Raw genomic sequence first — 15,061 nt, 5'->3', positions numbered from 1 at the left:
TGCTTGGGGGGACATCCCCATGACCTATAGTATATACTGAAAGGAAGACCTAGGCCTTAGGGATTTTTAAAAAACAGTCAAAAACCAAAATCTCTCCAGTTTTCAAAGATCTGAATAACTAACACTTCTTGCCCAGAGTAGATAATAAGGTGCAACCACAGCCAGACTTCAGTGCTATTGAAAAGAATAAAAATGATGACCCATAGATACTCTAACAGTGGGGATGTGATGGTAATGTACCACTGAGTTAGCTGCAGTGTTTCTATCAGAGACCTGGGTCAAGACAGATGCGTGAGAAAAGCTTCACTGATTCCAATGTTACTTTTATTCTGAATTTTGAGACAGGATGCAGAGAAGAATGACATTAAAATCAGCGGAGGATTTCTGACATGCTGAGCCCCCTGTAGATGTAATTTTTTTAAAAGCTGAAATTTAATAGTACATTTGTTTCATGTCTTTCCCCCTTGCCCCACAAGTCTACCGCCAAAACAAAAGTCACTTTTGATAATTGAATTGTGACTATCCTAATGGCTAACTGTTTTGGAACTGTTTGTTTTAAGATCACTTTAAACTTTGGGCAAAGAGATTGTCTTTCTTGCTTCAATTTAATTCAATTAAGCAAGTATTTATTAAAAGCCTACTGTGTATCAGGGGAAAAGAAATGAAAGGAAAGGAAAGGCAAGGAGAGGGGAGAGGAGGGGAGGGGAGGCAAGAAGAGGAAAGGGAGGGACGGACGTGGAGAAGGAGGAGGGAAGGAGAGAAGAAAGGAGAGATTGGGGAGGAAGGTAGGAAAAGAAAGGGGGAAGGAGGAAAGGAAGGAAGACAGCAGAGAAGGAGGAATAGGCTCTGCCTTCAGGTGGCTTACATCCTCAGTCAGCTGATAAGATAATGGTCATGGTAGAGTGCCTGGATATACGGAACTACAGAGCCAAGGTACGTATGCTAAGACAGTGAAAGAGACACAGAAGGAGTTAATTGTCTTGCATCATTAGTTTCAAAAAATAAGTACAAAAAATAGGCCACTCCCTAAATCCGGCCACTAGGTGGAGCACTGGGATAGAGTACTGGCCCTAGAGTCAGGAAGATTCATCTTCCTGAGTTCAAATTTGGCCTCAGACACGTACAAACTGTGTCCTGGGAAAGTCACTTAACCTTGTTTACCTCAGTTTCCTCATCTGTAAAATGAGCTCACCAGCTGTGTATCCCTGGGCAAGTCACTTTTTGTCTCAATTCCTCATCTTTAAAATGAGCTGGAAAAGGAAATGGCAAACCTCTTAGAAGAAAATCCCCCCAAAATGGGGTCTCGAGTAGTTCAACCAGACTGAACAACAACAAATGAGGATATAAATTGCAAAGAAGGTGCCAGGCACTTTCATTGCCAGAGGGAGTTTCTGCCCCAGGGAGTTTCCTATCACAGGAGAACCACAAATCCAGTCTCTATATAACAAAACCATGAAGTTAGAGATAAGAAGCAAATGAGGGCTCTGTAGCCCTTCCATTCCAACATCCTGTCTCTCGGAACAGAGCTAAGCTACCTCTTCTGTGAAAGGTCAGAAAACTAGTTAAGGAGAGACCAAGGGCGGTGAGGCTAAGGGAAAGAAGAGTGCAAAGGCAGTCATAACATCTCTTCCCACAATCATTAATGGGCAAAGCCTTTTGGAATAAACCTGAGTTTGTGGATACTGGGGAGATACTTGAATTATAGACTATTTTTTTTAAGAAACGCAATGTAAGAATATGCAACAACACGAGGTAGGTTAGCAGAGTTTGGCTTAGTCAAGGCACTACGGAGAAGGATTTGCTTTTTGAGCGTATATTAACCCTTGTGTCCTCTTTGATGCCTTCTCTCATATGGCATCAGCCCCCGAGTTTCATTGATTGTTGATTCTGTCTGCAGAATAGCCCTCCCATCTGCCCCTTCCTTATTACCTATGGTCTGAATTATTGCAAAGGCTTCCTAATTGTTTCCCCATTCCCAGTGTCTTTTTCCAATCAAGCCTGACCACTACCACTGGAGTAATCTTTCTACAGTAGCCCCACTTTGATCATCCCTTTCGATAACCTTTAAATGGTCCCCTAGTTCCTAAAAGATCTAGTCCAAACTTCTCAGTATGCTATTCGAGGCCCTCTACAATTTAACGCCTCCCTACCATTCCAAACCTAGCTTCTCTGCCACCTCCTCTCTGAAGTTTCCCCTGTTCAGCCCAACCAATAGCGGCCTCTCTCCTTGCTTTATATCACAATATATTATCATATACCATATATAACATACACACTGCCTTGTATCAGTTATTTGTGTTCATACCTTTTCTACCTACTAAAGAGCAAAGTCCTTCAAGACAGAAATTGCCTAAATCCTAGCAGTTCATTAGAAGGATGGCAAGTAAAAACTCAAAAAGGAAGCAGCCACCACCAAGTGCCCTCATAATTTCATCCAGAACAGGTCATGCCAGACTAACCTCATTTAGTTTTTCAACAGGATAACAAGACTATTAGACATGACTAGTAATTTCCCTGTATTTCAGGTAAACATTTGGTAAAATTTCTCATGATATTCTTGTTGATAAATTTAAGAGATATTAGATAGCCACTACTATAATTAGATTCAGAACTGGCTAAATAAGTAATTATTAATGATCAGATGTCAAGGTAGAAAGAGAGCTCCAGTGGAGTGCTCCAGGGTTCTGCAATTAATACTTTTTTTTTAAAGACTTATATAAGAGGGGCAGCCAGGTTGCTCAGTGGATAGAGCACCAGCCCTGGAGTCAGGAGGACCTGAGTTCAAATCTCACCTCAGACACATAATACTTAGTACCTGTGTGACTCCGGGCAAGTCACTTAACCTCGATTGCCTGGCCAAAAAAAGAAAAAAATGAAAAAAAAAGACTTGTATAAAGATAGAGGGAATATGTTTATTGGATCTGCAAATGACAAAGCTGAGAGAGATCACTAATTCATTGGATGAAAAAGTCAGATTCAAAGGATCTCAACTGATATCTGCCTCAACTGGGGCCAACAGGTGGTGATACAGTGCACAGAGCCCTGAGCGTAGCGTCAAATCCTGCCTCAGGCACTTACTAGCTGTATGAACTTGGGAAAATCACTCAATCTCTCTTTGCCTCAGTTTCCTCAAGTGCAGAGTGAGGACCATATTTCACCTACCTCCCAGGGTTATTGTGAGGATCAAATGAGATAACATTCGTGAAGAACTTAGCATAGTGCCTCTTACATTCCTTCTCGTTCAGTCATGCCTGACTCTTTGTGACCCTTTGGGTCGTGGCACACCAATACTATTCATGGGGTCTTCTTGGCAAAGACAATAGAGTGGTTTGCCATTTCTTTCTTCAGTGGAACAAACAGAGGTCAAGTGACTTGCCCAGGGTCACAAAGCTAATAAGTGTCTGAGGCCACATTTGAACTCAAGTCTTCCTGACTCCGGGCCCAGTGCTCCATCCACTGAGCCACCTAGCTGCCTCTTAGGCAAATAGAGGTTAAGTCACTTGCCTGGTACATAACAGGTACTTAATAAATGTTTCCTTCCCTCATAGAATGCTGGGCAAAATATAATAAAAAGAAATTAAGTAGGGACAAATATTAAGCATTCAAAGGATTCAAAACCTCAACTTCCTAAGTACAAGATGGGGGAGACATGATAAGACAGCAGTTCATCTGAAAATAGTCTCAGGGTTTTGGTAGACCACAAACTTAATATGACTTAATAGTGGGATGAGGCTGCTAAGAAAGATAATGCGATCACAAACACCATAAAGAGAGTCACAGCATCACCGAATTAGATAACTGATAACAATTTTCCCTGGCCCTGGTGGATCACACCCTGCTATGTTGAATTTAGTTCAGGGTACTACTAACCTCTTTAGTTCTTTAACCTGGGGTCCTCCAACTTTTCTTTTAATTTTAATAACTGTATTTCAACCTAATGGGTTCCTTTTTCAATCCTATGTATTTTATATTAAATATATATAATACATTACTATCATACTGTATTATACATGTTAATATAATATATCATAGCTAGGTGCACAGAGGGTAGAAAACTGGACTATTCAATGAAAAATGGGACTGATGCCATGGGAGGGAAGGCATCAAAGAGGATGCCAGGGTTATTATTTGGTATTTATGTATAGTATGTTTTTATTAATATATTATATAATATGTAATTTATGATACATTATCTATTACATACATATATTTATATTATGGATTTAAAAACGTGATTCTGAGAAGGGATGCATAGGTTTCTCCAAGCTGACACAAGAAAGGTTAAGAAACTCTGCCTTCAAACGATTAATTTGAGCCTGCAAAGTCCTACTCTGGTGCCTCCACATGATGTGAAGGTGGTCCTTGATTCTTGAAGGCCATTGAACTTCTGGCTGCCTCTACAGCAACAAACTGCTTTCTGAGAACCAGCCTCGCTTGTGCTCAATACCAAAGGCTGGCCATTTGGTGCTGGATTCTTTGGCCGTGGCAACCTATGAAAAAGAAAAATATAAAGCTGTCCTCAATCCTGAGGGACTTTGGCATATTCATAACTAGTGATGGCTACACCTGGAATAGCAGGAAGCTATTCCTGGATCACTACTATGAGAAAAGAGGGGCTATCCTAGCTGGAGCCTTGGTGAGAGGAAGGTCACCCTTGACATCACAAGCTTTATATGCTAAAAGACCAGGGTACTAGCCAGGGCAGGATTACCTGCACTGTGTAGCCCAGAAAGAGAAGAGGAGGGTATTTTTAAAGCACCTACTGTGTGCCGGACATTATTTGTGAAGTGCCTTTCAAATATTTATTTAATCCTCACAACAGTCCTGAGAGTTACATACTAAAATGAACTCCATTCTATAGTTGAAGAAACAGAGGCAGACAGAGTTTGTTAAGTGACTTGTCCAGGATCACAGAGCTAGTAAGTAACCGAAACTAGATTTAAAATCAGGTCTTCCTGACTCTAGGCCCACTGTGCATCTAGCTGCTCACACTGGGATACCATGAGGTGTAGGAGCAGCTGGGGTAGGGGTACAGGAGAAGGGGTTCTAGGATTATACCTGTAACCACAGCTGAAGCTTCAGAGGAAAAGTATACCCTTGGAGACCACAATGCTTCTCCAACAACGAAGGGAAAGGAAAGAGTCCTGGCATGAGCCAGAAAGGGGAAGGATCAGGATCAGGGAGAAAGTTGCAAATGGCCTAGTGGGAAGGGAGAAGAAATGTGCCCCAGGCCAACAAGCTCAGATCTTCTAAGGCTCCCCTCCTGGGGTTCCATGGCCTTACCCTATTTACGGCTCTATTCTGCAGTGACATTGTCAAGGTGGTTGAAAAGGGGGAGAGAGCGCTAAGAATCACAGTTTTTCAGACGTCCACAAAAATTAATGTAATGGTTGTTGCTTTAAATATGAACTCCATGGCCAATGATCACTTAGTCTGGCTCCCAGCTTTTCTGGCTTTCCTTAAGATTCAGCTCAAATTCTGCTTTCTTCAGGAGGCCCCTTTGCTATCTTTTTCTTGCTACCTTCCCTCTAAGATGACTTTCCATTTACACTGTGTATCTCATGTATGTATATAGTTTTTTACATGTTGTCTCCTCCATTAGAATGTGAACAACTGGAGGGCAAGGACCCTATTTTTGTCACTCAAAAAGCATGTGTTAAGGGCTTGCTAAGTGCCAGACATTGTGCCGGAAATACAAAGAAAAAGCCGTTCCTGCCCTCAATTTGCTTACATTTTAATGAGGAAGACAACTCATAAAAGGAAAGTGAAAAGCCATTATGTCTCTGGCATATTAATATGATAATGATGTTCAGTCAAGTCTGACTCTTCATGACCCCATTTGGAGTTTTTTTGGCAAAGATACTGGAGTAGTTTGCCATCTCTCTCATTTTACAGGTGAGGAAACTGAGGTAAGCAGGGTTAACTGACTTTCCCAGACTCACACAGCCAGGAAGTATTTGAGGCCAGATTTGAACTCAGGAAGATGAGTTTTCCTGATTCCAGTGCCAGTACTCTATCCACTGAGCCACCTAGCTGCCCCTTGAACTGTATCTTAAATAAAGGAAGGGACTTTAAGAGGATGAAGTAAGGAAGGAATGCATTCCAGGCAGGGGGGACAACTTTATCAGACTCAGCTGATATATAGATTAGTTCCATAAATAGATTTTTTTTCCCTTTTTCATTCGTTGTTACAAAGTATGACTCTCAAGGTAGGGGTAGGTGTGGGTGGGAAGATTTGTTCAGAAATGAAGTCGATATAAAAACAAAAGATATGACTAAAAATTGAATAAACCGAGATGATGTAGTGTGCTGTAAAACGTAATTTGCAAGCGCCTACTTGATTCCTTTTTAAGCTTTTATTGATTATATTCTTGATGTGTGTGTAGATTATCATCACAAAGATTTTGTATTGGGGGCGAAGCCAAGATGGCAGAGTGAAAGCAGTGACTTGCTTGAGCTCTCCCCCAAACCCCTCCAACTACCTATAAAAAATGGCTCTAAACAAATTCTAAAGCAGCAGAACCCACAAAAAGACAGAGTGAAGCAAATTTCCAGCCTAAGACAATCTGGATGATTGATCAGAAAGGTATATTGTGCAATGTGGGAAGAGGAGCACAGTGCGATGTGGAGGTGCAGGCCACAGCTGACCTGGAGCAGGCCTCAGAGGACTGAACCGTGGGCAGCTGTGGTGGTTTCCAGACTTTTCAACCCACAAATGCCAAAGACAGCTTAGAAGGTCAGTGGGAGAAGTCTGTTTCTGCAGTAATGAGAGAGAAGTGCTGGGTCTCAGCTCCATTCCCCGAATGCAGCCCAAGGTGGGGGCTACCTCTTGAGCTTCTGGCCCACAGACTGAGGGGGAATCCAATGGCTGATCAGAGGGGGGATTGCAGGGTTCTCTTTGCCAGTAATGAGGCAGAAATCTCTTGCTTTGCCCATGCTTGGATCTAGGTCACAGTTCTGGGCAGCGGTCCTGGGCCAAGGAAGAGTGCTGGCGGGTGGTAGAGCTTGTAGTGGCTGTGAAGAGAAAACCTTCCTCACAGTTCCAGGACAGAAAGGAGTGCTTGTGGTCACTAATAGACCAGAGCACAGGCCAGGAAAGGAGTAACCACCTCGCCCCTTATCATACCACTTTGCAAGAACTGAAAATTTACAGGTCCCTACAAGTATCTCTGAAAATAGCTGTATAAACCCCCGAAGCTTGGGACAGTACATTCTCCACATTGGAAGCAGATTTGTACCTTAACAAAGAGTTTAAAACTCAAGTAATTGGCCGGGATCATGAGCAAGCAGCGCAAAAAGAGTCAGGCTATATTATCTTACTTTGGTGACAAAGAAGATGAAAACATACAACCTGAAGAAGACAACAAAGTCAAAGCTCCTACATCCAAAGCCTCCAAGAAAAATATGAATCAGTCCCAGGCCTTGGAAGAGCTCAAAAGGGATTTTGAGAAGCAAGAGAAGGAGAGGAAAAACTGGGAAGAGAAATGAGAGTGATGCAAGAAAATCATGAAAAACAAGTCAACAGCTTGCTAAAGGAGACCCCCAAAAAATACTGAAGAAAGTAACACCTTAAAAAATAGCCTAACCCAAATGGCAAAAGAGGTCCAAAAAGCCAATGAGGAGAAGAATGCCCTAAAAAGAAAAATTGGCCAAATGGAAAAGGAAGTCCAAAAGATTACTGAAGAAAATACTTCCTTAAAAATTAGAATAGAGCAATTGGAAGACAGTGACTTTATGAGAAATCAAGACACTGTAAAACAAATCCAAAAGAATGAAAAAATAGAAGACAATATGAAATATCTCATTGGAAAAACAACTGACCTGGAAAATAGATCCAGGAGAGAGAATTTAAAAATTATTGGACTATCTGAAATCCATGATCAAAAAAAGAGCCTAGACATCATCTTTCAAGGAATTATCAAGGAAAACTGCTCTGATATTTTAGAACCAGAGAGCAAAACAGAAATCGAAAGAATCCACAATCTCCTCCTGAAAGAGATCCCCAAAGGAAAACTCCTAGGAATATTGTAGCCAAATTCCAGAGTTCCCAGGTCAAGGAGGAAATATTACAAGCTGCCAGAAAGAAACCATTCAAGTACTGTGGAAACACAATCAGGATAACACAAGACTTAGCAGCTTCTACATTAAAGGACCACAGGGCATGGAATATAATATTCCAGAGGGCAAAGGAGATAGGATGACAACCAAGAATCACCTACCCAGCAAAACTGAGTATAATCCTTCAGGGGAAAAAACTGTCATTTAGTGGAACAGAAGACTTTCAAGCATTCTTGATGAAAAGACCAGAGCTGAATAGAAAATTTGACTTTCAAATACAAGACTCAGGTGGAACATGAAGAGGTAAACAGGAAAGAGGAATCATAAGAGATTTATTAAGGTTGAACTGTTTACATTCCTGCATGGAAAGATGATATTTATAACTCATGAGACCTTTGTCAGTATTAGGGTAGTTGGAGGGGAAAAAATTATACGCACATATATAGATAGAGAGCACAGGGTGAGTTGAAGATTAAAGGGTCATATCTGGAGAATAAAATTAAGGGATGAGAGAGGATTATACTAGGAGAAGAAGAAAGGGAGAAGTAGAATGGAGTAAATTATCTCAAAAACAAACAACAGAAAAGAAAAAGCTCTATAGTGGAGGGGAAACGGGGGAAGGTGAGAGGGAATGAGAGTAATCTTATTCTGTTAGGATTTGGCTTAGGGAGGGAATAACATACACATTCAGTTGGGTATGGAAATCTATCTTTCCCTACAGGAGAATGGGGGGGGGAAGGGGAGAAGAGAGCAGGGGGATGATAGAGAGGAGGGCAGATTGGGAAAGGGGGTAACCAGAAGCAAATACTTCTGAGGAGGGACAGGGTCAAAAGAAAGAACAGAATAAATGGGGGGCAGGATAGGATGAAGGGAAATAGAGTTAGTTTTTTACAACATTGTCTACTATGGAAGTGTTTTGCATAACTGCACATGTATAACTTATATTGAGTTGCTTGCCTGTTCAAAGAGGACGGTTGGGGAGGGAGGAAGGGAGAAAATTTGGAACCTAAAGTTTTAAAAACACATGCTTAAAAAAATGTTTTCACATGCAACTGTGAAATAGGAAATACAGGAAATGGGGTACAGAAGTCTATCCTGCCCTACAGGAAAATAGAAGGGGAAGGGGATAAGAGAAAGGTGGGGAAGAGAAGGGCATACTAGGCAAAGGGGTATTCAGAATGTGTGCCATCTTGAGGTGGGGGGAGGGTTGAGATGGGGAGAAAATTTGGGACTCAAACCTTGTGGAAGTAAATGTTGAAAACTAAAAATAAATAAATTTATATTAAATACAAAATAAAATACTAAAAAAAATTTGTGTCAGTGAGAAACTAACCACGTTGCTCACTAGTTATTGATGTCTTCTCGGTTTCCCTTTTTTCAGCAATAAGATACATGATTTTTTTCCCCAAGAGTTTAGTACGGATGCCTCAGCATCCTCAAAATTGTGTCACCTACAGAACAAACCTCTGCTGTATATTCTTGGTCTACTCCAGCTGTTCTTTTGGTTTTGGCTTTTTTACTGCCACTTTTTATTTTCTCATTTGCATAGAAGGCAGTGATGTTAGAATTTGACATTGTTATAGAAATGCTTATGGATTTCTTATTTTTCTTCTGGTCATTATCTTTCTGGTTTTGTAAAGTCTTTAAGATGACTGGTTTCCTTGGGTCTCTTCTGTGTTTTGTGCAAAGTAGTTTTTCACTCCAATGCTTCTCTTCAATCCTAAATGTAGGTTTGAAATAAGATTGTCTTGTGTTGCCCTCTATTGCAACTGGGGCCATGGAAACATGAAACAGTAAAAAGACTGCTATATTTAGAGTCAGTGGTCCTGGGTTTGAATCCTAGCTCAACCTATGTGAACTCTGACAAATCTCTAAACCTTCCCAGGGTCTCAGTTTCTTCATCTGTAAAATGTGGAGTTTAGATTAGCTGGTATCTGAGAGTCCTTTCAGTTCTAAATACATGATACAGCTTGGTGGCACGCATTAAGGAAGGTTAAGGGATCCCCTGAATTTGTCTTTTTTGAGTTGCCATATATTCCAGAAACACTGGACCTGAAATATACAGGAGGCCCATCATTTTTGTTTGCATACCAAACTGGACTCGCTGTGTGCCCTTGGGAGTTAAGGCGGGGATCCGTTAGTCTGCTCTAGGCTGAGAATCTGCTTGTGCAGCTGGGACCCTGCAGATAAGCAGACCATCCTATTTTCTGTCCAGAAGTTCCGAAAGGAAAACCCCTTCAAGAGGGGTTTTGTCCTTTTCCCACCTTTACTTCACCTTTCCCCTCCCATACCACACCCCTTTAGGCGGAGATATCCGGTACCTCCTACTTCCTGCCCTACTGTTATAAAGATGCAAACTTCTGTAATGCAAAAATTTTTACGAACTGTCTTTCCTTTGTACCTCGGCAGAAACTTTTATCTTATGGCTTCCAAGGTGCTCACAGACAGACAGACTGCAGAAGCAGGCATGAGAATCTGTCTTCTACTTAAGCCAGACATTAAACAGTTTTGCAAAAATGGGCTGAATTGCCACTTGTCTCTAATTTTGTTTTGGAAAATAGTTATTTTTTAATAAAATTATGTTTTTTACAGGAAACCTTTTCCAACCCATTTTAATTCTAGTGTCTTCCCTCTGTTCATCTTTTTTTTTTATCTTGTGCTTTTTAGATAACTGTTGGCATGTTGTTTTCCTATTAGATTGTAAGCTCCTTGAAGGCAGGGGCTGTCTTTTGCCTCCTTTTGTATCCCCAGTGTTTAGCACAGTGTCTACCACATACTTGGTATTTATTAAACATTTATCGATTATATAATGATATTACACATTACAGTGTGTAATAGAGACCACCTACCCAAATAAAAACTCAGAGGTATCTCCAGGTAGAAAACAGAAGGTTTTATTTTAACAAGTCTCACACAAGAGTTGGGCATCTCCTACCCAGGGCAGACTGGTGTAGAGAGGTGAAGCACAAACAGCAAGCAGTTACATAGTCTTAGACAAAGCATGCCAAAAAGCCCCCCTCCCCACCTGTTTGTCTCAATCTCTTTATCCTCATTGGCTGAGGCAAGAGACCTTGCAGTCTATATTCAGAACCCAAGAGATACATTTTACTCAAAACTAGCTTGGGAGCTAGAGGATTGCCTTATGTGGTAAAGTTAAAGCACAAAACAACAGAGAGGGTGGTCAAAAAACAAGGGAGGGGGGTGGGCAGCTGGTGCACAACCCCCTTCCCCAGAAATGAAAGTGAAACTTAGGCCCAGCTCATACTGAAGCCTTACAACATTTATGGAGCATAGCTTACATCTTACACGAGAAACTTTCACTGGTCTCATACAACAGTATTATATTTGTTGTTGTTCAGATGCGTCCAACTCTATGTAACGCCATGGACTTCTGTCAATGAGGTCTCCTTGCCAAAGATATTGAAGTGGTTTGCCATTTCCTTTTCCAGTGTGTCTCCTTTATACAAATGAGGAAGTGAGGTTAAATAAGGGTTAAGTGACTTGCCCAGGATCACATAGGTAGTAGGTGTATGAGGCTGAAATCGAACTCACATCTTCCTGATTCTAGGCCTGGTGCTCAATCCACTTCACCACCTAACTACACACACACACAATGTTATTTATAAATATATGATTAATATATAATTATATAAGTGTTGATTGATTGATGCTATCATAATGGGTTTGTTTTTATTTTAATAATAAATTTATAAACATTTAACATTTTTTATCAGTTTAAATGTCTAAAGTGGTAAATATCGATAGATACAAGCCACATAAACAAACATTTTGGGGGAATCCTAGATAATAAACGGGTCTTGGGACCAAAAAGGCTGTACTTACGGTGTCTAATTTCAGGCGTGACTGTGAGGGGCAGGCCCGGTTTACGTAATATAGCTCTAGGAACCACAGCAAAAGCTTTCCTCGCCCCGTCCTTTCCTGCTTTTTCATTCATTACGAGCATTACTCAGGTTGAGTCAGCTGACTCCCGTGGGAGGCTGAGTTAATTACAATGGAGGCGCGCAGGCGGAAGAAAAGGCGAAGCACGTGCACCGTGGAGCTTCTTGGCTCCTCTCCCGTCCCGTACTCCGCGCGCCCACTGCGACTGCGCCGCTGTCCGTCTATAAAAGCGCCGCCGCCTGCGGCTTCCCGGAGTTGTGTTTGCTTCATCTCTGCCTCTGGTCGTGTTTTCCTGTCCCCCTGGAGTCTCAGCGAACCTGCAGCTGCGGCCGCCGTCAAGATGGCGTCCACCAGCCGGTTAGTAAGTCCTACCGAGACCGGCCGGGAGCGAGTCCTCGGTGGGGCAGCTTCCAGGGGCGTCGTGGCGGCGTCGTGGGGGAAACGAGGCCGAGGAGGCGGGGTTGGACAAAGGCGCTTTCGGGGGGTCGCGGGGGCTTCTTTCTGTTCCCCCGCCCCGGGGCTTTCCTCCGGCGCTTCCTCTTTCTGTCGCCCCGGCCTCCGTCCCGGGCTCAGCCCAGGCCGCCGGGGCGGCTTCGCCTTCGGCCTCTGAAAACAAATCTTTCTGCCAAAAATCTGTTGGGGCGATTTGGGGAAGTCCCTCGGTGGGGGTAGGGGACCTTCCTCCGGGCCGGCTGCCCTTGCACCAGGGCGCGGGTCTCTCGGGTGGGTGCAGACCACAGCCAACCCTCCCTTCCCGGGAAGATGTTCTTAGGGCCTCTTACCCGAAGTCGAAACTGAGTCATGCGGCTGTTGACTTTCCCACTGGGAGACACACCTACTCGTAGCTTTCCTCCCGCCGTCATGACACTGTGCCCATGTACCCCGTGCACCCCCGTGGGGTCTGTCCGGCAGCCTCCTGCATCTCCAGGGTGGCCTCTAATTCTGAGCGTTCCCAATGAAACTACTTCTGGAAGCTCTCGGGCCCTTCCCGAGCGCTGACCTGGATAAACGATTGGAGAACCATCATCTGGCTGCCTGATTGCTGGCCCGGATGGCAGTAATTTGGGTGGCCCCGACGCCTTTGTTTACAGTCTGCCGAGGATGCTTTGGGTGACCACTACTTTCATCATCGAAGTGGGTGTGGCTGTTAGGTTGAGGGTGTGGAGGGAAGCACTTGACAGTCCAATCTGCCTAATGCCTTTAGCGCCTTCCCTATTGCAGAGTTTCAGTTGTTCACACGGCCACTCAGCACTTAATTAAAAAAAATCTCTTGACCATAGATATTTAAATATATTTCATAATCATCAATGATATTTAGGGCAGAAATTTGTTGAAAATATGTTGGAATATGCTAGGGATTGCCCTGCGAATCAGAGAATGTGTTAAATCACTATTCAGGGCTGTGTTTGCAGTTTGTGGATTAAGGACTTTTTCTTTTCTTCTCCTAATCGATTTCTCCTGAATTAGTACCTTCATCAAAGAAAGGAGCTACAAGGAAAGACTGGGAAACCCTAATCTGTTAATGTTACTTCTTTAAGCTGTTGAGTTTTTGAAAGAGCTATGGTCCCCGTCAAAAAAAGAAAGTTATATTTTCACATTCAACTTCGGCGATGAGTAGAAGCCTGTGCTATGCACTTTTAAAGAGTTTAGATAAGACATAGGCCCTGCCTTCATGGAGTTGGATACAGCCTGGAACCCAAAACAGAGTTTGTAATTAGCTTTAGAGGGGCCATTTGCTTCCTGTTTCCCTTTACCGTAGAATCCTCTATCTTGGATTCTCTTTCTCCCTTCATCTTCTTCCTTCTCCAATATCTTTTGATGGTGGTGTAATTGTTTTTTTTTTTTTTAATGCTTTCATGTTCGTTTTAGGTATTTATAGGTCAGGGAGATTTTCATGTTTTATTGGTGGTAAGGGAAGAGAATGGAGTAGAAAGCTTAATAGTATACCTCAAGGAAATTTAAGTTTTGCAGGAATAATTGGAATCATCTTTATATGTTATCATATCGATGCAAAATTGCATTATGATATAGTGCAGAGAGCAATGATGTGGGAGTCAAGAAATCTCAGTCAAGTTACTAAGCCTCACCAGACCTCAGTTTCCTCATCTGTAAGTTAAGATGTCTGACTAAATGATCCTCTAGTTCACCTTCCAGTGAAAGGTCTATGAAACTTTGAAAATTTAACTGCTCCTCTGTTAAGCTTTAACCTGAGTTGGTATGTCCATTCTTTGAGAATAAAAATCCTGAAACCAGACCTATAATAGTCAAGCTACTTGATGCTATAGCCTGTGAAAATCTTTAGTTACCTCAAATAACGTACTTGGAGAACCAGGATACTTAGCATTAGCCCTAAGAATTGGATTATGGGAGTTTTTCATTCAATGGGATATTGATTGTTGAGGAAACATTTTTTATATCTGTCCTAAAGTGGATTTATGAATGGAATAGAAGTGATAAGTGAGACAATATTAATTGGATCTTAAGAGGGTGAGGAAGGCAGCTTTTAAAACATGATGAATGCTTATGCCTTTCTGATTTAACTGATTCATGTTCTGCCTTTAACAAATCTTAAGGCTAAAAGGTTCAACTTTAACCAGCAACTAGTGTGTACACAAATATTTGATTACACATAAGCAACATTACTAGAGTAAGTAACAAGTACCAAAATTAACAGAGTAGAGCTTTTCTTTTTTTTTGACAACAAGGGAATCAACCAGTTGGCAGAAAGTGAAACCAGATTACTTGGAAAACCCACAACTGGATAATTAGTCTCTGAATTAATCCAGTTCAGTTGCCTAAATATAACTTTACACAACGTGTAGTTTTTTTGTAGTTCTGGTTAATAATCATCACAACCTTCAGGAAGTCCGGTTTATGTAAAGCAATATTTGTACTATAAACCAATGATCTCCAAACTTTTTTGATTACTCTTATTAACAAGAAAGTTTTGAAAATGTATCCTCAATATTTGTTTATGTATAGATTATATATGCTACTGTGTTAATGTGCTGTGTACCTTATAAATCACACAAAATACAAATTATAATGAAATAAATGATATTTTACATTTTAATGATACAAAACTGTTTCTGTTACTAATCAG

The 15,061-nt window shown here is 41.7% G+C and overlaps 1 protein-coding gene and 1 long non-coding RNA gene across 2 annotated transcripts in view; one reads left to right on the top strand and one right to left on the bottom strand.

Moving 5' to 3' along the window:
* Positions 1-10,930: 10,930 nt before the first annotated feature.
* LOC110209971 (uncharacterized) lies at positions 10,931-12,023 on the bottom strand. The gene is made up of 2 exons (XR_013487396.1): positions 11,902-12,023; positions 10,931-11,656 (listed from the first exon to the last, which is right to left on the bottom strand). It is a non-coding gene; the product is annotated as an uncharacterized LOC110209971 (long non-coding RNA).
* Positions 12,024-12,202: 179 nt separating this feature from the next.
* The window catches only part of GTF2B (general transcription factor IIB), a 37,276-nt gene continuing 34,417 nt past the window's right edge, over positions 12,203-15,061 (top strand). The window contains exon 1 of the mRNA XM_020988765.2: positions 12,203-12,315. Within this exon, the coding sequence (XP_020844424.1) occupies positions 12,299-12,315 (17 nt within the window). The 5' untranslated portion in view covers positions 12,203-12,298. The remainder of the gene's footprint in view (positions 12,316-15,061) is intronic.

The sequence above is a fragment of the Phascolarctos cinereus genome, unplaced genomic scaffold (assembly GCF_003287225.1).
Source record: "Phascolarctos cinereus isolate Bilbo 61053 unplaced genomic scaffold, phaCin_HiC Scaffold_5;HRSCAF=322, whole genome shotgun sequence".
Classification (NCBI taxonomy): Eukaryota; Metazoa; Chordata; class Mammalia; order Diprotodontia; family Phascolarctidae; genus Phascolarctos; species Phascolarctos cinereus.
Note: the sequence above shows the minus strand (reverse complement) of the source record. Positions and strands in the feature narration are given on the sequence as shown.